The sequence below is a fragment of the Oncorhynchus keta genome, chromosome 17 (genome assembly GCF_023373465.1).
Source record: "Oncorhynchus keta strain PuntledgeMale-10-30-2019 chromosome 17, Oket_V2, whole genome shotgun sequence".
NCBI classification, from domain to species: domain Eukaryota; kingdom Metazoa; phylum Chordata; class Actinopteri; order Salmoniformes; family Salmonidae; genus Oncorhynchus; species Oncorhynchus keta.
In genome coordinates, this window is record NC_068437.1 from 38,696,417 (window position 1) to 38,724,368 (window position 27,952).

At 45.5% G+C, this 27,952-nt stretch overlaps 2 protein-coding genes across 2 annotated transcripts; both read left to right on the forward strand.

Annotated features, from left to right (window-relative positions):
- The first annotated feature begins 33 nt into the window (after positions 1–33).
- On the forward strand, positions 34–10,626 carry LOC118395816 (protein adenylyltransferase SelO-1, mitochondrial-like). Its single transcript, XM_052466007.1, has 9 exons — positions 34–730; positions 904–1,107; positions 1,216–1,393; positions 1,861–1,991; positions 2,189–2,466; positions 4,407–4,575; positions 4,847–5,036; positions 6,605–6,757; positions 6,900–10,626. Exons 1-9 carry the CDS (start codon positions 129–131, stop codon positions 7,125–7,127), a joined length of 2,133 nt encoding a protein of 710 aa, XP_052321967.1. The 5' UTR covers positions 34–128; the 3' UTR covers positions 7,128–10,626.
- On the forward strand, positions 10,535–23,230 carry LOC118395817 (mitogen-activated protein kinase 12-like). The gene is made up of 12 exons (XM_035789773.2): positions 10,535–10,845; positions 13,397–13,526; positions 14,008–14,066; positions 14,276–14,387; positions 14,516–14,545; positions 17,840–17,887; positions 18,244–18,358; positions 19,660–19,731; positions 19,972–20,051; positions 20,150–20,228; positions 21,921–22,094; positions 22,569–23,230. The coding sequence occupies exons 1-12, from the start codon at positions 10,535–10,537 to the stop codon at positions 22,598–22,600; spliced, it is 1,242 nt and encodes a 413-aa protein (XP_035645666.1). The 3' UTR covers positions 22,601–23,230.
- Positions 23,231–27,952: the final 4,722 nt, after the last annotated feature.

Consider the following 27,952-nt stretch of genomic DNA (forward strand, 5'->3'; position numbering starts at 1 on the left):
ATGGCCAATGCACAAGTCTAAGTTCCGTCTCCTATTGTTTCCGGTAGGACCAATAATAGAGTAGCAAACCATTTCTGACAAACATCCGTAGTGCAGACCTGTGATAGCGTCATATCTTGGAGGTGTGAATGAGGTCTCTGCTGAGTTTAAACAGACCTACCGGCTTTAGTTGGATGACTTCTTTAAAACTTCGTCTGGCACGATCAAATTTTCTTCGCTCTGGTATTGTCGTCGTGGTTAGATACTTCTTCGCTGTTGTTATGGACGACATGGGTCTGGCGGTCAGTCGTTCACCGCTCGAGCGCCTCGAATTTGACAATGTCGCACTCAAGAAACTTCCACTGGATACATCAGAAGAACCTGGTCCGCGAAGGGTGACAGGAGCCTGTTTCTCTCGAGTAAAACCACAACCAGTGCTCAAGCCCAGATTTGTGGCCGTCTCGAATGATGCTTTAGCTTTGCTTGGGCTGAACGCCATGGAGGTTCTGAACGACCCACTGGGTCCAGAGTACCTGAGCGGCTCCAAAGTAATGCCAGGGTCCGAGCCTGCAGCGCACTGCTACTGCGGTCACCAGTTCGGGTCATTCGCCGGACAGTTGGGGGACGGGGCGGCCTGCTATCTGGGTGAACTAAAAGCTCCAGCAGACCAGTGCTCAGAGCTGCTGCGAGAGAACCCCAGTGGCCGGTGGGAGATTCAGGTCAAAGGAGCTGGACTGACGCCCTACTCCAGGTTGGACAGTATTGCATAAGCATGACTAGACAGTTCTAAAAATTCTTTAGCTAATGAATCTGTTTCCTCAGTCAAATTCCTCAGTTTAAATACAGTTGACTATCATTGTAGCCCAAGAAAATGTGCTAATGTTGTTGAATAGATTTCTATCATACGTTCTCTTCCATTCCCAGACAAGCAGATGGGCGTAAGGTGCTGCGATCCAGCATCAGGGAGTTTCTGTGCAGCGAAGCAGTGTTTGCTCTGGGCGTGCCCACCACGAGGGCGGGGTCGCTGGTGACCTCTGACAGCAAGGTGGTACGGGATGTGTATTACAGTGGGAACCCCCGCAAAGAGAGGTGCTCTGTGGTCCTCCGCATCGCACCCACCTTCATCAGGTGCATAGCCTATCACATGTTCTCAGTCTTACAGTTATGGCAAATGACTTTAATTAAGGAACAATGCTAAAACGTGTCACTCTGATCATTGTGTTTGCGTGCGTGCAGGTTTGGGTCCTTTGAGATCTTCAAGGCGACTGATGAGAACACAGGCCGCCAGGGCCCCAGCTACGGCCATGATGCGATCAGAGGTCAGATGATGGATTATGTCATAGAGACCTTCTACCCAGAGATCCAGCAGAACCACACTGACAGAGTGGAGAGGAATGTGGCATTTTTCAGAGAGGTATAGTATAAACACCACTAGATTCAGTGAAGCATCCATGATTCATTATGTTAAAGGGTACAGTAATGCTCTTAGGCTTTATGAACTTGAAGGATATCCTTTTATGTCCTTCATGAAAGTAAAACTAATTTGACTCAATGCAGACTGTAGGCCTACATTTGAGCGCTCTCTATCCTTGACCTTTTTGTCATGGATCCAAGAACACTGCTATCCTCTTATCCTGTTAATCTGCTGTCGCTAGGACGTTGAAGAAATACAGTGAGTGTGACACTGTCTTAGCACACACTGTGCTATTAATGAATTTTCTCATGAAAAATATTATTTGACCACCACAGTATATAATCCCTAAATATGTATTGCCTAACCCAGCACCTAAGCAAGAGATACATTTAAAGTTTAAACTAAGTAATCTCCTCTTCCTTCTGTTCTGACACTGGTGCGTGTATGTGTTTGTTCCTGACTGGTAGGTGATGTTACGTACAGCTCGGCTGGTGGCCCAGTGGCAGTGTGTGGGTTTCTGCCATGGAGTCCTCAACACAGACAACATGAGCATTCTGGGACTCACAATAGACTATGGCCCCTATGGCTTCATGGACAGGTACATCATACAGTACTCAGCAGCAGTCCATCTCTTCCACAGCAGTAGCCTTGACTAGCATTGATGGCTGACCTGCTTTATTTTATTTTGATTATGGCCATCTTCAAACTTCAACATCACTTTTAATGTACTTGTTACTGAATCCAAACAAGGGTCTGGCTTAACACTGCCTAATTTCCCCTCTATCTTGTCTGCAGGTTTGATCCTGACTTCATCTGCAATGCCTCAGACAACTCAGGCCGCTACTCCTATCAGGCCCAACCGGCTATCTGCCGCTGGAACCTGGCTCGCCTGGCCGAAGCCTTGGACCCAGAGCTGCCCCCAGGCCGGGCAGAGGCTGTTCTGGACGAGTACCTGCCCCTCTACAACACCTTCTACCTGGGTAACATGAGGAAGAAGCTGGGCCTGCTGAGGAGGGAGGAACCGGAGGACGAGATGCTCATCACTGAGCTGCTGCAGACCATGCATAACACAGGTAGGGGGAGAGAGACATGCTCACCGGACAGTTTATTAGGTACATCCATCTACACTGAACAAAAATACATCGCCTGTTTCTTGAGCTGAAATAAAAGGCCCTAGAAGTGTTCCATATGCATGAAAAGCTTATTTCTCTCCAACTTTGTGCACAAATCTGTTTATGTCCCTGTTGGTGAGCATTTGTCCTTTGTCAGGATAATCTATCCACCTGACAGGTGTGGCATAGGTAGAAGCTGATTAAACAGTATGATCATTACATGGGTGCTCCTTGTGCTGGGGACAATAAAAGTCCACCCTAAATTGTGCAGTTTTGTCACACAGCACAATGCCACAGATGTCTCATGTTTTGAGGGAGCATGCAATTGGCATGCTGACTGCAGGAATGTTCACCAGAGCTGTTGCCAGATAATTTTAATGTTAATTTCTCTATCATAAGCCACCTCCAACGTTGTTTAAGAAAATTTGTCAGTACGTCCAACTGGCTTCATATCGCAGACCACGTTTAACCATGCCAGACCAGGACCTCCACATCCGGCTTCTTAACCTGCGGAATCGTCTGAGACAAGTCACTGGACAGCTGATGAAACTGTGGGTTTGCACAACCATTTCTGTATGAATTCAAGCTCATCTGCGTGCTCGTTATCCTCACTAGGAAAAATGAAATGCTCACCTTCGATGGCCACTGGCACGCTGGAGAAGTGTGCTCTTCACGGACTAATTTCGGTTTCAACTGTACTGGGCAGATGGCAGACAGTGTCATGTGTCAATTTTGTGAACAGTGTCTCGTGGTGGTGGGGTTATGGTATGGGCAGGCATAAGCTACTGACAACGAACACAATTGCATTTTATCGATGGCAATTTGACTGCACATAATTACCGTGATGAGATCCTGAGGACCATTGTTGTGCCGTTCATCCGCCGCCATCACCTCATGTTTAAGCATGATAATGCACGTCCCCATGTCACAAAGATCTGTACACAATTCCTGGAAGCCGGAAATGTCCCAGTTCTTCCATGGCCTGGATACTCACCAGACATGTCACCCTTTGAGAATGTGTGGGATGCTCTGGATCTACTTGTACGGCAGCGTGTTCCGGTTCCCACCAATATCCAGCAACTTCCCACAGCCATTAAGGAGGAGTGGAACAATATTCCACAGGCCACAATCAACTCTATGCGAAGGAGATGTCACGCTGCATGAGGCTAATGGTGATCACACCAGATACTGACTGGTTTTCTGATCCACACCCCTACTTTTTTTTAAGGTATCTGTGCCCAACAGATTCATATCTTTATTCCCAGTAATGTGAAATCCACAGATGAGGGCCTAATGAATGTATTTAAATTAACTGATGTACAGTAACTCAGTAAAATCTTAGAAATTGTTACATGTTGTGTTTTATTTTTGTTCAGTGTAGTACAGGGTCAGACCCTCCTTTGCCTCCAGAACCGTTTTTTGTTTGTAACACCATTCTCGTTAAACCCTAGACACTTGTGTGTGAAAAGCCCAGGATGGTGGCCATTTCTGAAATACTGGGTCTGGCGCGCTTGGCACCGACGATCGTACCACGCTCAAGTTACTTAGGTCACTCGTTTTGCCCATTCTAACGCTCAATTGAACTGTAACAGAATGCCTGTCTGCCTGTTTTATATAACAAGCCACGGCCACATGACTCACTGTCTGTAGGAGCGATCCGTTTTAATGAACAGGGTGGTGTACCTAATAAACTGGCTGGTGAGTGTACATAAGAAAGCTATGGGGAATGAGGAGGGACAAACAACTGAGGGGTGTGCCGCAGAACACTCAGCACTGATGCATAGAAAGGTAATTCACGGTCACATTATTCACACAGAAGACATGTTGCCAGTAGAAGACAGCTATGACACTGACTAAGCATGACTGATTTAATATCTGATCCTTCTCTTCCTGGACACTAGGAGCAGACTTCACCAACACATTCCGCTGTCTGAGCCAGATCCCCTGCCCCACTGAGGGAGATGGGGAAGCAGAGGAAGGAGTCATCAAAATGGCCAAAGACCTCCTCCTGGAGCAGTGTGCCTCTCTGGAGGAGCTCAAGGCTGCCAACAAGCCCAGCATGGACCCACGGTGAGATAATATATTGACATAAGCAATGAGAACACAGGTAATGGTTTGTTGGAAGCTTCTTGGTCTTGGGTCATTGAAGCTGTAGTAGAGCTTTGGAATTTGGTCAATAATACAGTAGTGGACATAGTTCATTAGATGGGCATGATCCTCTGACCCAAGTTTGTCTATTCTAGTCCATCTCTTTCACCTTCCTCTGCCTTCTATTAGTTATTTTTTTTGCGATCACATTTTTGACATTTTGCATTGACACCACTCTCCTTCCACCCTTCAGTGAGTTGGCCATGCTGATGCAGTTGGCCCAGAGCAACCCGTCCCTGTTCCAGATGATATCAGACCGGAGGACGGTGGCCATGCAGCTGGAGAAGCTGGGCAGGCTGAAGGAGCTGCTTGAGGCTGATGAGGTAGAGGTCAAGGCCAAGCACAGGGAGGACTGGGCCACCTGGATCACCTCATATAGGCAAGTGCTTGTATTTTTAAAGCATCTCAGAAAAAGTCCTAGGAATCCTGTTAACCTATTTTAAGACAACAAAAACTCCCAGCTCAGGGTAGGTTTTAGGATCTTGCTAAGACACTGCTCAGACAAACTCTGAGCCAGGAATAAAAATAAACTCTCAAAAGTTTCTCAGCAAGTAATCACAACAGTTTTAGGTACCGCAAAGGAAAGATCGTGATGACAGTCATTGACATTGGTTATTTCCAATCATTTGTAACAATTGCAATGAGGCATGCCAGCTGTGAACGTTATAGCACGCTTCAGACAACCACTGTGAATGTGACTGTACATCAAATGTTGCCATGGTAAAATGTTTGATATAATTTTTGCTTGACACGATCACTTTGCCTACTCTTAATTGTTGCCGATGTGATTGTACTGAATCATACAGTATGATGGTTTTTAAAAGTGGAATTTCTATAGTATTACTGCTATATCAACACACTTGTCACTCCCGTTCAACTTTAAATCGCTTTGGCACAGTAGGCATCACGTTACTTGACAATAATGTTGCAGAAAATGTTTGAAAGGTTTATAATTTTCACCGAACACAATCAGTTAAAATAGGGCCTCGATGCTTTCAATTGCACAAGTTATAGGCATTTAGGAATATATTTTTAACAATGTGATATTGCTCTCCAAAGGGGTAACTTTAAATAACATAATATAGGTTGATTTAAATCATGTATTAGTCTAGTATTTAGGTATATGATGTGGATTAGGCCTCATGTCAAATCATTCTCAAAATATAATGTTGCATGTAGGCCTAGCTTGTTTATAGGTTGAGCATATCGAATTATCAAAACATTATTTTAACAACTCCGAAGCAATTGCCTGTCTATAGTGCAGGAACCACTGACTCGCTGCCTTTTTCTATCAAAACACCTGCTGGTAACTCCCTTAACAGGTTAGGATGCCTCGTGAGGTCTCCTTAATATCTGTCGACTAGGTGGGACTCTTATGACTAAAGAGGCTTCATGCATAGCTTTTATTTTTACCCATAAGATTAGGGGTAAAATATATTTTCTCAATAGTTACTAGTTACAACTAATTCTCTACTCTGAGACGCTTTGTGGATACAGCCCCAGGTCTTCCTGTCTTAGTCATTATGATCCAAAAGGCAAAACTGATCCTAGATCAGCACTCCTATTCCATGCAGTGAATACAGGCCCTGACTTGAACTTGTCTTTTTCTCCAACTCAGTGTTTGACACTATATGAAGGTAACTCTACCATCAGATATATTGCTTTAGAAATGTAGCATTGGGAGATGGAGTGGATGAGAAGGGAAGGGAATAAAAGCTTAGAAAAAAGCAGGTTGGTCAAATGTTTGCAGTAGAGGTGGTGTTAGTCTTAGTTATTTGACCATGCCAGCCCATCCTCTCTGAACAGTGGGGGAGTTTCATTGGGCACCAAATGGAAGAAAACTGACATAGGGAGGGACGAACTGCATCCTTGTTTTTGTTCTCCGTTGCAAAGCGTTTTAGTCAGGTGTGCCCTAATGAATCTAATTGTGTGTTGTGACTGGTGCAGGGAGCGTCTGGCTAGGGAGGTCGAGGCCCAGAGTGACCTCCAGGCACTGCAGGAGGAGAGAGTGAAGGTGATGGATGGCACCAACCCACGATACGTTCTCAGGAACTACATTGCCCAGAATGCAATAGAGGCAGCCGAGAACGGAGACTTCAGTGAGGTCAGTCTCCGATCAAGCAATGATGTCACCAGAACAGTAGGATTCTCCAAAGGAAGGAAAAAACATGCTGTCTCTGCCTTTACTTGCTTCTCTGGATTTCCCTCTCATGGTTTGATCTTTCTCTGATCTCTCTGTGTCATAGGTCCAGCGGGTGTTGAAGGTTCTGGAAAAGCCTTTCTCTACCCAGCTGGGTCTGGAGCAGACGAGCTGGCTGGGCCGGAGGGGGGCAGAGGGGCAGAGGAATGAGGGTGGAGAGGAGGAGGAGGAGGCACAGCAGGGGGCAGAAGCAGCATCATCCCGAATGCGTGTTCCCTATGACAGCAAGCCCCCGGTTTGGGCCAATGAAATCTGTGTTACCTGATCTTCGTAGTCCCTTCCCTGACAGTGAACCCACCTAAAGTTAGAAGCGAGTCATTCAGTTTTTTCTTCACCTCTGTTTACCTTTACCTCTCCACTCTCTCGCTTTACTTGGGTGGGTAATGTCAAGGAAAGTACATTTATGAGTTAAGATGCTACTATGTCAATCAGTCAGTCTGTAGAGGAGAGGATCTGTTAAGAGTTTTAGGAAATTTCAGAGTACAACCCCAGAAATTTGAAATCACACCTTTGATTCAAGTGATAATTACATTTATGGAAATATCACATCTTTAGTAGATCTATACTCTTAATACAGATACAAATCCCTCTCTGTAGATCTGCGTAGCCTATTGACTGTCTGGTTATGAATGACGGCCCAGACGTCCAGTCCCACAGTGACCCGTCTGAGTCTGAGAGACTAGGAGTATCACCTCAATATATCATGTGTCTGTATGTGTGTGAAAAGGAATGATTGTAGATGAAGATTTACATATCCTCTGAATCGTACTGAATGGTTCACATATGTGTATGTGACTGACTGAGCCGCAAATGACTTAGCGCACAAGTATAACATAATTGGCAACTTTTTTTATTTTATTTTTTTATTTCACCTTTATTTAACCAGGTAGGCTAGTTGAGAACAAGTTCTCATTTGCAACTGAGACCTGGCCAAGATAAAGCATAGCAGTGTGAACAGACAACACAGAGTTACACATGGAGTAAACAATTAACAAGTCAATAACACAGTAGAAAAAGGGGGAGTCTATATACATTGTGTGCAAAAGGCATGAGGAGGTAGGCGAATAATTACAATTTTGCAGATTAACACCGGAGTGATAAATGATCAGATGGTCATGTACAGGTAGAGATATTGGTGTGCAAAAGACCAGAAAAGTAAATACAAGCTGGATTTTACACTACCGGTCAAAAGTTTTAGAACACCTACTCATTCTGTTTTGCATATTAAATCATAAAATATATGTATATTTCCCATGGTTTTCTTGGTTGACAATAGCAGTTTTGAAGCTTCCTGGAAAATGTAGGCAATAGATAGAATGTTATCATGACCTACACCAATGCTGTGGTGTTCTATTTGTGCAATGAAGCACTAAGTGGTCAGTATTATGGCTGCTATGACATATATACACGACCAGTAAAAAGTTTTAGAACACCTCATTCAAGAGTTTTTCTTTATTTTGACTTTTCTACATGTAGAATAATAGTAAAGACATCAACTGAAATAACACATATGGAATCTTGTAGTTTACAAATAATTGTTGGACAAATAAAAATATACTTTATATTTGAGATTCTTCAAATAGCCACCCTTTGCCTTGATGACAGCTTTGCACACTCTTGGCATCTTCTAAATCAGCTTCACCTGGAATGCTTATCCAACAGTCTTGAAGCAGTTCTCATATGCTGAGCACTTGTTGGCTGCATTTCCTTCACTCTGCAGTCTGACTCATCCCAAACATATCAATTTGGTTGAGGTCGGGGGATTGTGGAGGCCAGGTCATCTGACACAGCACTCCATCACTCTCCTTCTTGGTTAAATAGTCCTTACACAGCATGGAGGTGTGTTGGGTCATTGTCCTGTTGAAAAACAAATGATAGTCCCACTAAGCCCAAACGATGGGATGGCGTATCGCTGCAGAATGCTGTGGTAGGCATGCTGGTTAAGTGTGCCTTGAATTCTAAATAAATCACAGACCGTGTCACCAGCAAATCACCTCCACACCATAACACCTCCAAGCTTTAGGGTGGAAATGCATATATGGAGATCATCTGTTCATTCACACCACATCTCACAAAGACACAGAGGTTGGAACCAAAAATCTCCAATTTGGACTCCAGACCAAAGAACAAATTTGCAGCAGTCTAATGTCCATTGCTCGTGTTTCTTGGCCCAAGCAAGTCTCTTATTGTTTTCCTTTTAGTAGTAGTTTCTTTGCAGCAATTTGACCATGAAGGTCTGATTCACACAGTCTCTGAACAGTTAATGTTGAGATGTTTATTTTACTTGAACTCTGTGAAGCATTTATTTGGGCTGCAATTTCTGAGACTGGTAACTCTAAGGAACTTATCCTCTGCAGTAGAGGTAACTGGGTCTTCAATTCCTGTGGTGGTCCTCATGAGAGCCAGTTTCATCATAGAGCTTGATGGTTTTTGCGACTGCACTTGAAGAAACTTTCAAAGTTCTTGACATTTTCCGTGTTGACTGACCTTCATTTCTTAAAGTAATGATGGATTGTCGTTCCTCTTTGCTTATTTGAGCTGTTCTTGGGCTATGTTCTGTATACTCCCCTTGTCACAACAACTGATTGGCTCAAACGCATTAAGAAGGAAAGAAATTCCACTTAACTTTTAACAAGGCACACCTGTTAATTTAAATACATTCCAGGTGACTACCTCATGAAGCTGGTTGAGAGAATGCCAAGAGTGTGCAAAGCTGTCATCAAGGCAAAGGGTGGCTTTTTGAAGAATCTCAAATATAAAATATATTTTGAGTTGTTTAACACTTTTTGGTTACTACATGTGTTATTTCATAGTTATGATGTCTTCACTATTATTCTACATGTAGAAAAGTCAAAATAAATAAACTCTTGAATGAGGTGTTCTAAAACATTTTACCGGTAGTGCATATATGTCACAGCAGCCATAATACTGACCACTTAGTGCTTCATTGCACAAATAGAACACCACAGCATTGTTGTAGGTCATGATAACATTCTATCTATTGCCTAAATTTTCCAGGAAGCTTCAAAACTTTTGTGGAATTTGCTTTTGTGGCTTGTTCCTTGGTCACTTGAATTTCTTTAACTTTTGATATGTTATGGCTCAAAGTTTAGCTGTTCATAATACTGAAAAAACCATTCCATTAAAATAATATTTTTGGAAGTTGGAAGGTTTTACTCTGAGGTAAAAAGGAAAACTGTGTGCACTAATCAAACGGCTTGTCTTCTCTTGGGCAGAGCTCAAGTCTGTTACTATTGATCAGTTGGAGCTTTTCCCTCAAAAGAAAGGAAAAAACATTGATTGTAATAGTACAGACTATCCTAAAGTTATAATCCCTCACAAAAGCCAATGAGATTCTTACATTATCGTTTTTATTTCCTTGTTATTAAAGTAGATATGATATTCAATATATTTTCTTCTGAGAGCTTCCTCTATATGTGAATTGTAGTCAGTAAACTTCAACAAAAATCTATATTGGCTGTTGTCACTTTATGCACACCCATGCATAGGCCTACATATGCACAACAGTATAGTCTACATTGATTTATATTCCAGCTTGTCTCTTCATGTCTAGGTTATGTAACATTGCATGTGAAGTATTGATGTTGCTCATGTTAAACAGTAAATACTAGAGCCTGCCACACCTACCATAAAATATATCTTCTTTGTTTCTTTGCAGAAATGTTCATAAAAAAAGACGAAGCAATTTTATTGAACTATTTCAAGATATGCTGTTTCTTTCTCCCAAACATGTTGGACAAGTTTGTGCATTGTATCCTCGTATTGTGTATATTATGTCTGTTCTTCAGGCCTACACACAACTTTTCGAGTCTCTCCAACCAACCTTGGCGCTGTGGGAGGAATGTCTGTACCCTTGTGGACTCCTCAATGCACATGTCCCAGCAAGCCCTGAATACACTACACTGTAGGCTACACCTCAACATGGCCAATGCAGAAAGACATATAATGGAGCAGCAACATCAGACAGGCCTGTAAAGATTTAACTTACACACAGTCATATGTGTATTCTGTCCTGGGTTTGACTTGTATACCATTGATATTCTGATCTTCCAGGTTATATAGTTATCTAATAATAGGGTGCTTTCTTGAATCTATATTCTACTCTGCAGACATGTGAAAATGACAAACTTGTCACTGTTTATTTGTCCAAACAGAACTCATACAACATTAATCAGCAGTTATAGTGTGCACACAGCAGTGGATGTGTTGTCACACCACGCTTCATAAGACGCGGGAGTGGCTGTGCTCTGTATCACCTCAACCCATTTTGACATTTCACAGCCTGTTTGCGTTCTCATCTCACTGGTCTTTGGAAGTGCCCATCTTGAATAGGATACTCATTCTATTAATGTAGGCTAAACTACAGCCTAGAATAGAATGGCAATATGTATGAAACTCAAAAATTAAACTAAGTGTGTATTATTCCTACATCACTGAAAAGTTAAACGCTCAGAAACAGATCTTTAAATAATATACGCATTGCCATGGCACTGTAGTCACATTACCTTTTTGTGACTGGCAGCATAGGTCCTTACATTGAGTACAACAGTATGAATCATAATGCATATAAAAACTAGTGGTCAAACAGGGAAATGGTTCCAATCGTTTTTGCCACATTCATTTTTTTAAATAGATTATACACTGCTCCAAAAAATAAAGGGAACATTAAAATAACACATCCTAGATCTGAATGAATGAAATATTCTTATTAAATACTTTTTTCTTCACATAGTTGAATGTGCTGACAACAAAATCACACAAATTATCAATGGAAATCAAATTTATCAATATATGCCATTTATATATATGCCATTTAGCAGACGCTTTTATCCAAAGCGACTTACAGTCATGTGTGCATACATTCTACGTATGGGTGGTCCCGGGAATCGAACCCACTACCCTGGCGTTACAAGCACCATGCTCTACCAACTGTGCTACAGAAGGACCAACCCATGGAGGTCTGGATTTGGAGTCTCACTCAAAATTAAAGTGGAAAACCACACTACAGGCTGATCCAACTTTGATGTAATGTCCTTAAAACAAGTCAAAATGAGGCTCAGTAGTGTGTGTGGCCTCCACGTGCCTGTATGACCTCCCTACAATGCCTGGGCATGCTCCTGATGAGGTGGCGGATGGTTTCCTGAGGGATCTCCTCCCAGACCTGGACTAAAGCATCCACCAACTCCTGGACAGTCTGTGGTGCAACGTGGCGTTGGTGGATGGAGTGAGACATGATGTCCCAGATGTGCTCAATTGGATTCAGGTCTGGGGAACGGGCTGGCCAGTCCATAGCATCAATGCCTTCCTCTTGCAGGAACTGCTGACACACTCCAGCTACATGATGTCTAGCATTGTCTTGCATTAGGAGGAACCTAGGGCCAACCGCACCAGCATATGGTCTCACAAGGGGTCTGAGGATCTCATCTCGGTACCTAATGGCAGTCAGGCTACTTCTGGCGAGCACATGGAGGGCTGTGTGGCCCCCCAAAGAAATGCCACCCCACACCATGACTGACCCACCGCCAAACCGGTCATGCTGGAGGATGTTGCAGGCAGCAGAACGTTCTCCACGCCGTCTCCAGACTCTGTCACGTGCTCAGTGTGAACCTGCTTTCATCTGTGAAGAGCACAGGGCACCAGTGGCGAATTTGACAATCTTGGTGTTCTCTGGCAAATGTCAAACGTCCTGCATGGTGTTGGGCTGTAAGCACAACCCCCACCTGTGGACGTCGGGCCCTCATACCACCCTCATGGAGTCTGTTTCTGACTGTTTGAGCAGACACATGCACATTTGTGGCCTGCTGGAGGTCATTTTGCAGGGCTCTGGCAGTGCTCCTCCTTGCACAAAGGCGGAGGTAGCGGTCCTGCTGCTGGGTTGTTGCCCTCCTACGGCCTCCTACGTGTCTCCTGATGTACTGGCCTGTCTGCTGGTAGCGCCTCCATGCTCTGGACACTACGCTGACAGACACAGCAAACGTGTGTGTAGCTCAGTTGGTAGAGCATGGCGCTTGTAACGCCAGGGTAGTGGGTTCGATTCCCGGGACCACCCATACGTAGAATGTATGCACACATGACTGTAAGTCGCTTTGGATAAAAGCGTCTGCTAAATGGCATATTATTATTATTATTATATTATTATTATAGCAAATCTTGCCACAGCTCGCATTGATGTGCCATCCTGGATGAGCTGCACTACCTGAGCCACTTGTGTGGGTTGTAGAGAGTTGTCCAGAGTTGTCAACTGGCTGAATGCCAAAATGTAACAAAAGATCTACTCAGCCTTCCAATGTGGTTCATTTGTATTTGTTGTGAGTTGTACTACAAAGAAGCATCGCTTTCTATGTTTGGCTGGGAAATGGTGTACAGGCAGTGGGAAGGGATGTTTAAAAATGGAATTAACCTGATTCTGCAATTGTATAGGACTCAAAGCTTAAATTAAAGTTTTAAATCACCTTTTGAGGACCTTGTACTTCTTTCTCTCTCCCTCCAACACCTCAACCTCATCTCCATGTCTGTCTCCAGCTCTGCGGTGGACTTCAGGACAGGGACCACGGTGGCCATTAAGAAGCTCCACAGGCCCTTCCAGTCTGAGCTCTTTGCTAAGAGGGCCTATCGGGAGCTGAGGCTGCTCAAACACATGAAACATGAAAATGTAAGACCTGCAAGCCTATAGTCCAAAATCAGCTCTTATCCTTTTTCAATGCATTACTTTAGTCCTTGAGGTTTGTTGTCCTCAAGGTGTTTCCTACCCTGAGTGACACTAAGTAATTGCAATCAAGTAGGACAGCTGGTGTTTTAATAATAATATATTTTTTAAACTTGCTCACCCACAGAACAGCAAAATAAGACGGAATATTCTAAATATTTCAACAAGAACATAACTGTATATTAATATCAATCTGTTCCCGTTGAGCCAGTTACCGAAAGGTCGCTGGTTCGAATCCCTGAGCAGGCTAGGTGAAAAATCTGTCAATGTGCCCTTGTGCAAGGCAATTATCCAGAGCGACTTACAGGAGCAATTAGGTTTAAGAACATCTGTTTAGTGACTTACATGTAAATGTAGCCTATAATATATCAAATACAACCCTTATTAAATACCTCATGAGTTGTTTCTGTTCTCTCCCTGGGACCAGGTTATTGGCCTTGTCTATGTATTCACTGCAGACCTCTCCTTGGACAGATTCCATGACTTGTGAGTACACTTGTGTTTTCATATTTGGGCACAATAGCTCACGAACCTCAAGTAAACTAAAACAGGAGACACAATATCCACATTCCACCCATTGGATTTTTAGCCAAGTCTTTGTTCCATCTTTCCTCTTCATGTTGGTTGGTTATTGTGAAGATAATAGACATTTTAGTCTCTCGGAATCTGTCCCTCGCTCCCTCGCTGTCTCTCAGCTATCTGGTGATGCCCTTCATGGGAACAGATCTGGGGAAGTTGATGAAGTTACAGAATCTCTCGGAGGACAAAGTACAGTTCCTGGTGTATCAGATGCTGAAGGGACTCAAGGTGTGTCTCACATAGCTACAAACAATCTCATAGATACATATTTCTACACATGCAGTCCATAAATACAACTTGATTTGACCCTACTGCTGTATGTTATTGATGGAGATTGTTGTCGTCTTTTATTACAGTATATCCATTCTGCTGGCATCATTCATAGGGTGAGTGAATCTCCTTTTTCCTGTGTGTATCAAATCAAAGTGTATTTGTTATGTGTGCCGAATACAACAGGTGTAGACCTTACAGTGAAATGCTTACTTACAGGCTCTAACCAATAGTGCCAAAAAATAGGTAAGTAAAAAATAAAAACAACAGTGAACAATAACAGTAGCGAGGCTACATACAGACACCGGTTAGTCAGGCTGATTTGAGGTAGTATGTACATGTAGATATGGTTAAAGTGACTATGCATATATGATAAACAGAGAGTATCAGCTGTGTAAAAGAGGGGTTGGGCAGGGGGGGGGGGCACACAAAGCAAATAGTCTGGGTAGCCATTTGATTACCTGTTCAGGAGTCTTATGTCTTGGAGGTAAAAACTGTTGAGAAGCTTTTTTCTCCTTGACTTGGCACTCCGGTACCGCTTGCCATGCGGTAGTAGAGAGAACAGTCTATGACTGGGGTGGCAGGGGTCTTTGACAATTTTTAGGGCCTTCCTCTGACACTGCCTGGTGTAGAGGTCCTGGATGGGAGGCAGCTTAGCCCAGTGATGTACTGTTCTGTACGCACTACCCTCTGTGTTGTGCCTCGCGGTCGGAGGCCGAGCAATTGCTGTATCAGGCAGTGATGCAACCAGGCAGGATGCTCTCGATGTTGCAGCTGTAGAATCTTTTGAGGACCTCAGGACCCATGCCAAATCTTTTTAGTTTCCTGAAGGGGAATAGGCTTTGTCGTGCCCTCTTCACGACCGTCTTGGTGTGTTTGGACCATTCTAATTTGTTGGTGATGTGGACACCAAGGAACTTGAAGCTCTCAACCTGCTCCACTGCAGCCTCGTCAATGAAAATGGGGGCGTGCTCGGTCCTCCTTTTCCTGTAGTCCACAATCATCTCCTTAGTCTTGGTTATGTTAAGGGATAGGTTGTTATTCTGGCACCACCCGGCCAGGTCTCTGACCTCCATATAGGCTGTCTCGTCATTGTCGGTGATCAGGCCTACCACTGTTGTCATCTGCAAACTTAATGATGGTGTTGTAGTCGTGTCTGGCCATGCAGTCATGGGTGAACAGGGAGTACCGTAGTGGACTGAGCATGTACCCCTGGGGGGGTCCAGTGTTGAGGATCAGCGTGGCAGATGTTGCTACCTACCCTCACCACCTGGGGACGGCCCGTCAGGAAGTCCAGGATTCAGTTGCAGAGGGAGGGGTTTAGTCCCCGGATCCTTAGCTTAGTGATGAGCTTTGAGGGTACTATGGTGTTGAACCCTGAGATGTAGTCAATGAATAGCATTCTCACATAAGTGTTCCTTTTATCCAGGTGGGAAAGGGCAGTGTGGAGTGCAATAGAGATTGCATCATCTGTGGATCTGTTTGGGTGGTATGCAAATTGGAGTGGGTCTATGGTTTCTGGGGTAATGTTGATGTGAGCAATTACCAGCCTTTCAAAGCCCTTCATGGCTACAGACACGAGTGCTACGAGTCTGTAGTCATTTAGGCAGGTTGCCTTTGTGTTCTTGGGCGCAGGGACTATGGTGGTCTACTTGAAACATGTTGGTATTACAGACTCAATCAGGGACATGTTGAAAATGATAGTGAAGACACCTGCCAGTTGGTCAGCACATGCCCGGAGCACACGTCCTGGTAATCCGTCTGGCCCCGCAGCCTTGTGTATGTTGACTTTTTTAAAGGTCTTACTCACGTCAGCTACGGAGAGTGTGATCACACAGTTGTCCGGAACAGCTGATGCTCTCATGCATGCCTCAGTGTTACTTGCCTCGAAGTGAGCATAGAAGTGATTTAGCTCGTCTGGTAGGCTCGCGACACTGGGCAGCCCGCGGCTGTGCTTCCCTTTGTAGTCTGTAATAGTTTTCAAGCCCTGCCACATAAGACGAGCGTCGGAGCCGGTGTAGTATGATTCAATCTTAGCCCTGTATTGACGCTTTGCCTGTTTGATGGTTTGTCAAAGGGTATAGAAGGATTTCTTGTAAGCTTCCGGGTTAGAGTCCCGCATCTTTAAAGCGGCAGCTCTACCCTTTAGCTCAGTGTGAATGTTGCCTGTAATCCATGGCTTCTGGTTGGGGTATGTACGTACAGTCACTGCGGGGACAAAGTCCTCGATGCACTTATTGATAAAGGCACTGACTGATGATGTCAATGCCATCGGAAGAATCCCGAACATGTTCCAGTCTGTGATAGCAAAACAGTCTTGTAGTTCAGCATCTGCTTCATCTGACCACTTTTTTATAGACCGAGTCACTGGTGCTTCCTGCTTTAATTTTTGCTTATAAGCAAGAATCAGGAGGATAGAGTTGTGGATGGATTTACCAAATGGAGGGCGAGGGAGAGCATTTGGTAGAACTGATTTAAGTTTCCCTGCATTAAAGTCTCCGGCCACTAGGAGCGCTGCCTCTGGTTGAGTGGTTTCCTGTTTGCTTATTTCCTTATACAGCATCTGTCTGTGGCGGTAAATAAACAGCCACGAAAGTATTGCTGAAAACTCTCAAGTAGTGTGGCCTACAATTTATCACAATATACTCTACTTCAGGCGAGCAAAATCTAGAGACTTCCATAGATTTCGTGCACCAGCTGTTGTTTACAAATATGCACAGACCCCCCCGTCATACCAGAGTGTGCTGTTCTATCTTGCCGGTGCAGCGTATATCCCTCTAGCTGAATATCCATGTCATCATTCAGCCACGATTCCGTGAAACATAAGATATTACAGTTTTTGATGTCCTGCTGGTAGGATATTTGTGATCCTACCTCATCTAATTTATTGTCCAATGATTGCACGTTGGCAAGCAATATTGACGGTAAACGGCAGCTTTCCCACTTGCCTCCTGCGGGTCCTCACGAGGCATCCCGCTCTGTGTCCTCTAAACCTGCATTTCCTCCTCTTGCAAATAACGGGGATGTTGGCCCTGTTGGGGGTTTGGAGAAGGTCCTGTGCTTCCTGCTTGTTGAAGAAAAAATATTTTGTCTAATCCGCGGTGAGTGATCTCTGTCCTGATATCCTGAAGCTCTTTGTCTAATCCGCGGTGAGTGATCTCTGTCCTGATATCCTGAAGCTCTTTTTTTGCCCTAAGATACGGTTGCAGAAACATTATGTACAAAATAAGTTACAAATAACACAAAAAAACTGACATAATAGCACAATTGGTTGGGCGCCTATAAAACTGCTGCCATTTCTTATGGCGCCATTTTCACACGCGTGTGTGTATGCACGAGCCTGTGTAATGCAAGTGTGTGTGCGTGTGTGAGGCCCAGCAAAATGACCCACTTAATGTTTGTATCTGCAGGACCTCAAACCTGGGAATCTGGCTGTTAACCAGGAATGTGAGCTCAAGGTACACAGTCACACACACAGTGCTCTGAAAACCTAAATAAACATTCCACCATTGTGTCCAGCTCCACTGTCAATAACTCAGTCTGTGGCTTAACGGCCTCTGCACAGGCCAACAGACAACATTTCACTCTGTTGTCATGGTTTGATGTTTGAGCACAGTTTTGCAATAATAATAACTTGCATAGTATTTAGTAGTCATAAACTGTCCCATTGATGTGCAATTTATTATTAGTAGGACTGATTTTGTAGATGGCATGTGGTTGTTTTACCTTAATTGAATGAAGAGCGTGTCTGCTGAATGACTCAAATGTAAACGTGTTGTCCAGTAATAATAAAAGCATGTTGTGTCTGTGTCAGATCCTGGACTTTGGATTGGCGCGGCAGGCTGACAGTGAGATGACTGGCTACGTAGTGACTCGCTGGTACAGAGCCCCAGAGGTCATCCTCAGCTGGATGCACTACACCCAGACTGGTCAGTACACTACGCAAAACAAATCTTAATTGGTCCAGGATTTGTGTTTGTAAGGCACTGATGGTTAAGGCTAATACTGGGATACATACAATTGATCCTAGATTGGATCCTCTACAAGGATGTAAAGTAATCTGAGTGGTCTACGTAGATGACCGTGTCCACTGAATGCATTGCATACTGTATGTAGTGTACATTGAAGCCTATGGATGATGGTAGAATGTCCATTAGGGGGTGCTCTGTTCTGTATTTTTTCCTGGTGATAAATGCACTCAAACATGGTTTTATTAGCTCTGAACACCAGTCATGTTAATTGAGGTCCTTTCTACCAAAAACTGTATATTCATGACTGCCTTGTCAGGAAACTTAAGGAGAGAGATGCTGCTTACAAACACAGCAAGGTGACCAGGGATAATTGTATGGTTAAACAGTACAGATATGACCTACGGACGACGCAATCGCCATTACACTGCCCTCATCCACCTGGACAAAAGGAATCCATATGTGAGGATGCTGTTTGTCTGCAGCTTGGCCATAGTGCACTCTAAGCTCACCACAAAGCTTACGGCACTGGGACTGAACTCCTCTCTATTCAATTGGTTCCTGGACTTCCTGACGGGCCGTCTTCAGGTGGTAAAGGTAAGCAACATTACCTCCTCCGCTCTAATCCTCAACACAAATGCGTCCTCAGTCCCCTCCTGTACTCCCTAATACCCACGACTGCATGGCCTCACACAGTTCCAACTTGGTGGCGGCACGACAGTAGTAAGCCTGATTACCAACAACAAACAACGAGACGGCCTACAGACACACACTGACAGCGTGGTGCCAGGTAAACAACCTCTCCCTCAATGTCAGCAAAACAAAGGAGCTGATTGTGGACTTCAGGAGGAACCACATTTGGCACGCCCCCATCCTCATCAACTGTTCCTCAGCAGTTTGAATCGGTCAAACCACACAGACACCTTGGTGCAGAAGGCACGACATCGACTCTTCACCCCCTGGACGCTGAAGAAATGTGTCCTGTCCCCGATGGCCTTCAGTGTTCTACAGTATCACCATTGAGAGCATTACCCCCCCCCCCCAAAAAAAAATGAACATTTACCCTGCCCCTCCCCCGATGTATATTTATTGTTGTAAATATATTTTTTCATTCACTTTTCTTTTTGACCTGCACTGTTGGAGCTCAGAGTTGAAGAATTTCACTGTATCCTGCAATTACATCTGCGACCCTGTTCATGTGACTAATAAACTCATCTAATGTAATCAGTTAACAGTATTCTCTCCTTTTCTTCTCTTCTTAGTGGACATCTGGTCAGTGGGCTGCATCATGGCAGAGATGCTGTCGGGAAAACCACTGTTCAAAGGCAATGACCGTATCCTGATTTGACATGATCTGACCTGCCCCTGAGCCTTCCCATCCACTGTTGCACAATACACTTATACAATTCTATTACTGTGGTTAATGCTGTTTATTGTGGAATCATGCGTGTTTCCATTTGTACTTTTCAGTTTACCTGACTATAACTAGATTCTACCCCAGGTGGTTCTGTTTGACCTTTACTGTAGATATTATGTGTTCACTATGTAGTTTGACCTTGACCTTTGGAGCACAGACCTGGATCAGCTGACTGAGATCATGAAAATCACCGGGACGCCCACTCAGGACTTCATCACCAAACTGCAGTCTCAGGATGTGAGTCATACACATACTGTACTTGCAGGCCAAACACATACTATATCCCGACATACACATTGGCCTTAATTTAAATATGTTGACATTCTATTTCTCAGGCAAAGAACTATGTCAAAAGCCTTCCCAAAGTGCAAAAGAAAGACCTTCAGGAACTCTTTTCCAAAGTCAACCCACAGGGTAAAACTATCACCATCGCATATAGTGAATCTGCAGAATCCCATTGGCATGACTACTGTGTGCTGTCTTTATCTCTGTCTTTATCTCTCTGTTTAGATGTACAGTGGGTCAAAAAAGTATTTAGTCAGCCACCAATTGTGCAAGTTCTCCCACTTAAAAAGATGAGAGAGGCCTGTAATGTTCATCATAGGTACACTTCAACTATGACAGACAAAATGAGGGAAAAAAAATCCAGAAAATCACATTGTAGTATTTTTAATGAATTTATTTGCAAATTATGGTGGAAAATAAGTATTTGGTCAATAACAGAAGTTTATCTCAATACTTTGTTATATACCCTTTGTTGGAAATGACAGAGGTCAAACGTTTTCTGTAAGTCTTCAAGGTTTTCACACACTGTTGCTGGTATTTTGGCCCATTCCTCCATGCAGATCTCCTCTAGAGCAGTGATGGTTTGGGGCTGTTGCTGGGCAACATGGACTTTCAACTCCCTCCAAAGATGTTCTATGGGGTTGAGATCTGGAGACTGGCTAGGCCACTCCTGGACCTTGAAATGCTTCTTATGAAGCCACTCCTTCGTTGCCCGGGCAGTGTGTTTTGGATCACTGTCATGCTGAAAGAACCAGCTACGTTTCATCTTCAATGCCCTTGCTGATGGAAGGAGGTTTTCACTCAAAAGCTCACGATACATGGCCCCAAACCCCCGATACATGGCCCCATTCATTCTTTCCTTTACATGTACTGGCTTAAGCAGAGGGACAAGTCTGGCACTGCAGGATTTGAGTCCCTGGCGGCGTAGTGTGTTACTGATGGTAGGCTTTTTTACTTTGGTCCCAGCTCTCTGCAGGTCATTCACTAGGTCTCCCCGTGTGGTTCTGGGATTTTTGCTCTCCGTTCTTGTGATCATTTTGACCCCACGGGGTGAGATCTTGCGTGGAGCCCCAGATCGAGGGATATTATCAGTGGTCTTGTATGTCTTCCATTTCCTAATAATTGCTCCCACAGTTGATTTCTTCAAACCAAGCTGCTTACCTATTGCAGATTCAGTCTTCCCATTCTGGTGCAGGTCTACAATTTTGTTTCTGGTGTCCTTTGACAGCTCTTTGGTCTTGGCCATAGTGGAGTTTGGAGTGTGACTGTTTGAGGTTGTGGACAGGTGTATTTTATACTGATAACAAGTTCAAACAGGTGCCATTAATACAGATAATGAGTGGAGGACAGAGGAGCCTCTTAAAGAAGAAGTTACAGGTCTGTGAGAGCCAGATATCAAGCTTGTTTGTAGGTGACCAAATACTTATTTTCCACCATAATTTGCAAATACATTCATTAAAAATCCTACAATGTGATTTTCAGGATTTATTTTTTCTTCTCATTTTATATGTCATAGTTGAAGTGTACCTATGATGAAAATTACAGGCCTCATCTTTTTAAGTGGGAGAACTTGCACAATTGGTGGCTGACTAAATACCCTTTTGCCCCACTGTATGTATTCCCTCTGTTCTGTTTAGATGTATGTATTCCCTCTGTTCTGTTTAGATGTATGTATTCCCTCTGTTCTGTTTAGATGTATGTATTCCCTCTGTTCTGTTTAGATGTATGTATTCCCTCTAAGTGTATTGAGACTGTGATGATGTACTTTAAAATGACATTTTACTTGATTTTATTCAATATCTCCCTTCGTTTCATCTCCAGCGGTGACAGTTATAGAGTGCATGCTGCTGCTCGACCCAGAGAGTAGGGTGATGGCGGCAGAGGCCCTCGCCCTGCCATACTTCTCAGAGTTTAGAGAGCCAGAGGAGGAGACTGAGGCCCAGCCTTACGACCACTCGGTAGACAACTCTGACTTGTCCCTGGAACAGTGGAAACGTAAGGAGGAGTGGAGGGGTGTATTCATTAGGCACCAAACAGAAGAAAACAGACTGAAACAGGGAGAGATTACCTGAACTTGTCCAATGGCAACGATTGTTTTTGTTTTCCATTTGCAAAACGTTTGCTACTGTGTGCCATAATGAATACAACCCAGGACAGAGGGGAAGACGTGTCAATAGGGACCAGTTTGTTTTCATTGGTTAACATTATTACATTAAACCATTATTGAAGGCATTTTTAAAGGATATCCAGTGGTCTTGTTTGGTGTGAAAGTCGTCACGTTGTGCAGGCCTCCCTGGAATAGGGACTTATTTTTTAGAATGTTTGTGTTGCTGATGGATTTTACAGTGAGCTACTGCAATATGCACATTTGCAGGATTTCATTCTCTACAATGAATTTCAATGAAAATCCTTCTATATGTAAACACTGTTATTTATGTCTTCTCTCTTCCTCCATTTGTTTGTTCACAGGTCACATGTTCACAGAGATCTTGTCTTTCTAGCCCCAAGTGGTTGAGTCCAGGGAAACCGCACTGTAAGGTGAAGCGTCGCACATGGAAACCAACCCCCACCCACCATTTGTTTTTACAAGTGTCCTCCTCTGTTAATCCAACATTCTCAGTCTGTAATGTTTGTATTGGTTTACTCCTCACGTGTGTATATTTTCAGCTATTTTCATACCACTCTTGTTGGCTCCTGGATCAAGCGCTTGTCAAGACAGCGATTTTTGTCATTTCGGATAAGACGTTGTTTGTCCTTTGACTATAATTCTATGACGTTTCCGTGTGTGTAGCTGTGTAGTCTAAACATGTCTGTGACCCCTACTGATGTTTCCTTAACCTTCCTTTTATCACCTTAATGAACAATGGTGCAGGTCCAAACATCTGAAACCATTTACTAAAGTGTGAGCACAGCAGCAGTTATTTGATGACACAGTTTGCAGACACATAAAAACCATTGGTGGTCTGCAAAACAATTTAACATTTTTTTTAATATAAGCCGTTTACTGTAATTTTGCTTACATTGGATATTTTTTTATTTATTAAAACACCATTGTTTAAAGACGTGTTTTTTTTCATGCATACCTCTTTGTAGATATCTATATAAAGGATAATCCACCTGACTAAGTCAACTCTTTTGTGAGAAATGCTTTTGTGTATTGTGTTCCCTTTGCCATCTCTTGTTGGATACAAACCTGTATTGCTGCTTTCAAGATTGGTACAATAAGGAAGCTTCTTACCCCCCCAAATATGGTCATTTTCTATCAGATAACAGTAGAGGGCAGCACCTTCACAAAAACAGATGTTTTCCAGGACAGACGTGGCTCCCAGTATTATTGTACTCAACAGTTTCCTCTTCATTTATCAAACATCAAATCAAATTGATTTATATAGCCCTTCGTACATCAGCTGATATCGCAAAGTGCTGTACAGAAACCCAGCCTAAAACCCCAAACAGCAAGCAATGCAGGTGTAGAAGCACGGTGGCTAGGAAAAACTGCCTAGAAAGGCCAAAACCTAGGAAGAAACCTAGAGAGGAACCAGGCTATGTGGGGTGGCCAGTCCTCTTCTGGCTGTGCCGGGTGGAGATTATAACAGAACATGGCCAAGATGTTCATAAATGACCAGCATGGTCCAATAATAATAAGGCAGAACAGTTGAAACTGGAGCAGCAGCATGGCCAGGTGGACTGGGGACAGCAAGGAGTCATCATGTCAGGTAGTCCTGAGGCATGGTCCTAGGGCTCAGGTCCTCCGAGAGAGAGAAAGAGAGAATTAGAGAGAGCACACTTAAATTCACACAGGACACCGAATAGGACAGGAGAAGTACTCCAGATATAACAAACTGACCCTAGCCCCCCGACACATAAACTACTGCAGCATAAATACTGGAGGCTGAGACAGGAGGGGTCAGGAGACACTGTGGCCCCATCTGAGGACCGGGCCAAACAGCAAGGATATAACCCCACCCACTTTGCCAAAGCACAGCCCCCACACCACTAGAGGGATATCTTCAACCACCAACTTACCATCCTGACACAAGGCTGAGTATAGCCCACAAAGATCTCCGCCACGGCACAACCCAAGGGGGGCAACCCAGACAGGATGATCACATCAGGGACTCAACCCACTCAGGTGACGCACCCCTCCCAGGGACGGTATGAGAGAGCCCCAGTAAGCCAGTGACTCAGCCGCTGTAATAGGGTTAGAGGCAGAGAATCCCAGTGGAAAGAGGGGAACCGGCCAGGCAGAGACAGCAAGGGCGGTTCGTTGCTCCAGAGCCTTTCCGTTCACCTTCCTGGGCCAGACTACACTCAATCATATGACCCACTGAAGAGATGAGTCTTCAGTAAAGACTTAAAGGTTGAGACCGAGTTTGCGTCTCTGACATGGGTAGGCAGACCGTTCCATAAAAATTGAGCTCTATAGGAGAAAGCCCTGCCTCCAGCTGTTTGCTTAGAAATTCTAGGGACAATTAGGAGGCCTGCGTCTTGTGACCGTAGCGTACGTGTAGGTATGTACGGCAGGACCAAATCAGAGAGATAGGTAGGAGCAAGCCCATGTAATGCTTTGTAGGTTAGCAGTTAAACCTTTAAATCAGCCCTTGCTTTGACAGGAAGCCAGTGTAGGGAGGCTAGCACTGGAGTAATATGATCCAATTTTTTGGTTCTAGTCAGGATTCTAGCAGCCGTATTTAGCACTAACTGAAGTTTATTTAGTGCTTTATCCGGGTAGCTGGAAAGTAGAGCATTGCAGTAGTCTAACCTAGAAGTGACAAAAGCATAGATTCATTTTTCTGCATTATTTTTGGACAGAAAGTTGGACATAACACTCAACACTCAACATAATGAGTGATATTCTGTGTTTCAATCATATCTCAATATTATCTACAGCATGTAGATCCCAAATATATAGCTAATATTGTAAGTCTTTACTTTCCTCAAAATATCAACACGGAGTGTAGAAAACATTAAGAACACCTTAATATTGAGTCGCACCCTACCTTTTGCCCTCAGAACAGCCTCAATTTAAGGTGTCAAAAGCGTTCCACAGGGATGCTAGCCCATGTTGACTCCAATGCTTCTCACAATTGTGTCAAGTTGGCTGGATGTCCTTTGGATGGTGGACCATTCTTGATACACACGGGAAACTATTGAGCGTGAACCCAGCAGCCTTGCAGTTCTTGACACAAACCTGGCGCCTGGCACCTACTACCATACCCTGTTCAAAGGCACTTATATATTTTGTATTGCCATTTCACCCTCTGAATGGCACACATACATAATCCATGTCTCAAGGATTACATTTTTTTATTTAACCCGTTTCCTCCCCTTCATCTACACTGATTAAAGTGGATTTTTACAAGTGACATTAATAAGGGATCATGACTTTCACCTGGTCAATCTGTCATGGAAAGAGCAGGTGTTCTTAATGTTTTGTACACTCAGAGTATTACCATTGATAATTTGAAATCTTTTGAAATCTGATTCTCAGATTCTACTGTTTCTTCAAATTTTCCACCAACTGCAGAATGTAACATGGTGCTCTTGACTGACCCCTGACCTCCAGGATCCTAGGTCCCGTCAACCAGAGGATGTGCATCCTCTCTAAGTTCCATCTAACCCTTCGGTGAGTGTGTATGATGTGTTATCCATCCCTTTAAGGTGCTTGATGTGGTTCAGTCAGAACTCACCAAGTTCTGTTCCCTAGCTCAGACTCGAAACGGTTTGGAAAACAATTTTTGTACCCTCCTCTACCATCACACCACTGACCACCCCTCCTCTCCTATACCGCCGCAACACCGACCACCCCTCTTCTGCCCCACAATCGTCCATCAAATCTCCCCTCTGCCGTCCCACCACTGACCACCGCTCCTCTACCGCCCCACCACTGACCACCGCTCCTCTCACACCCCACCACTGACCACCGCTCCTCTACCGCCCCACCACCGACCATCCCATATCCTCTACCACCCCACCACTGACCACCCCTCCTCTACCGCCCCACCACTGACCACCCCTCCTCTACCGCCCCCACCACTAACCACCCCTCCTCTACCGCCCACCACTGACCACCGCTCCTCTACCGCCCCACCACTGACCACCGCTCCTCTACCGCCCCACCACTGACCACCCCTCCTCTACCGCCCCACCACTGACCAGCGCTCCTCTACCGCCCCACCACTGACCACCGCTCCTCTACCGCCCCACCACCGACCATCCCATATGACCACCCCTCCTCTACCGCCCCACCACTGACCACCCCTCCTCTACCGCCCCACCACTGACCACCCCCTCTACCGCCCCCACCACTGACCACCGCTCCTCTACCGCCCCACCACTGACCACTGCTCCTCTACCGCCCCACCACTGACCACCCCTCCTCTACCGCCCCACCACTGACCAGCTCCTCTACCGCCCCACCACTGACCACCGCTCCTCTACCGCCCCACCACCGACCATCCCATATCCTCTACCGTCCCACCACTGACCACCCCTCCTCTACCGCCCACCACTGACCACCCCTCTACCGCCCCCACCACTGACCACCCCTCCTCTACCGCCCCACCACTGACCACCCTCCTCTACCGCCCCACCACTGACCACCCTCTACCGCCCCCACCACTGACCACCCCTCATCTACCGCCCCACCACTGACCACCCCTCCTCTACCGCCCCACCACTGACCACCCTCTCTACCGCCCCACCACTGACCACCGCTCCTCTACCGCCCCCACCACACTCCTCTGCCCCACCACTGACACCCCTCCTCTACCGCCCCACCACTGACCACCCCTCCTCTACCGCCCCCACCACTGACCACCGCTCCTCTACCGCCCCACCACTGACCACCGCTCCTCTACCGCCCCACCACTGACCACCGCTCCTCTACCGCCCCACCACTGACCACCCCTCCTCTACCGCCCCCACCACTGACCACCCCTCCTCTACCGCCCCACCACTGACCACCGCTCCTCTACCGCCCCCACCACTGACCACCGCTCCTCTACGCCCCACCACTGACCACCGCTCCTCTACCGCCCCACCACTGACCAGCGCTCCTCTACCGCCCCACCACTGACCACCGCTCCTCTACCGCCCCACCACTGACCACTCCTCCTCTACCACCCCACCACTGACCACCGCTCCTCTACCGCCCACCACTGACCACCGCTTCCTCTACCGCCCACCACTGACCACTCCTCATCTACCGCCCCACCACTGACCACCGCTCCTCTACCGCCCCACCACCGACCATCCCATATGACCACCCCTCCTCTACCGCCCCACCACTGACCACCCTCTCTACCGCCCCACCACTGACCACCCTCCTCTACCGCCCCACCACTGACCACCGCTCCTCTACCGCCCCACCACTGACCACTGCTCCTCTACCGCCCCCACCACTGACCACCCCTCCTCTACCGCCCCCACCATTGACCAGCTCCTCTACCGCCCCACCACTGACCACCGCTCCTCTACCGCCCCCACCACCGACCATCCCATATCCTCTACCGTCCCACCACTGACCACCCTCTCCTCTACCGCCCCACCACTGACCACCCTCCTCTACCGCCCCCACCACTGACCACCCCTCCTCTACCGCCCCACCACTGACCACTCCTCCTCTACCGCCCCACCACTGACCACCCTCCTCTACCGCCCCACCACTGACCACCCCTCCTCTACCGCCCCACCACTGACCACCGCTCCTCTACCGCCCCACCACTGACCACCCCTCCTCTACCGCCCCACCACTGACCACCCCTCCTCTACCGCCCCACCACTGACCACCCCTCCTCTACCGCCCCACCACTGACCACCGCTCCTCTACCGCCCCACCACTGACCACCGCT

Excerpts from the sequence above, each read along its gene's own strand:
- LOC118395817 (XM_035789773.2), top strand. The coding sequence starts at position 10,535 with ATGTTCATAAAAAAAGACGAAGCAATTTTATTGAACTATTTCAAGATA. Across the intron at positions 14,546-17,839 it reads CTGCTGGCATCATTCATAGG|GACCTCAAACCTGGGAATCT; the intron begins GTGAGTGAATCT and ends TTGTATCTGCAG. Across the intron at positions 17,888-18,243 it reads ACCAGGAATGTGAGCTCAAG|ATCCTGGACTTTGGATTGGC; the intron begins GTACACAGTCAC and ends TGTCTGTGTCAG.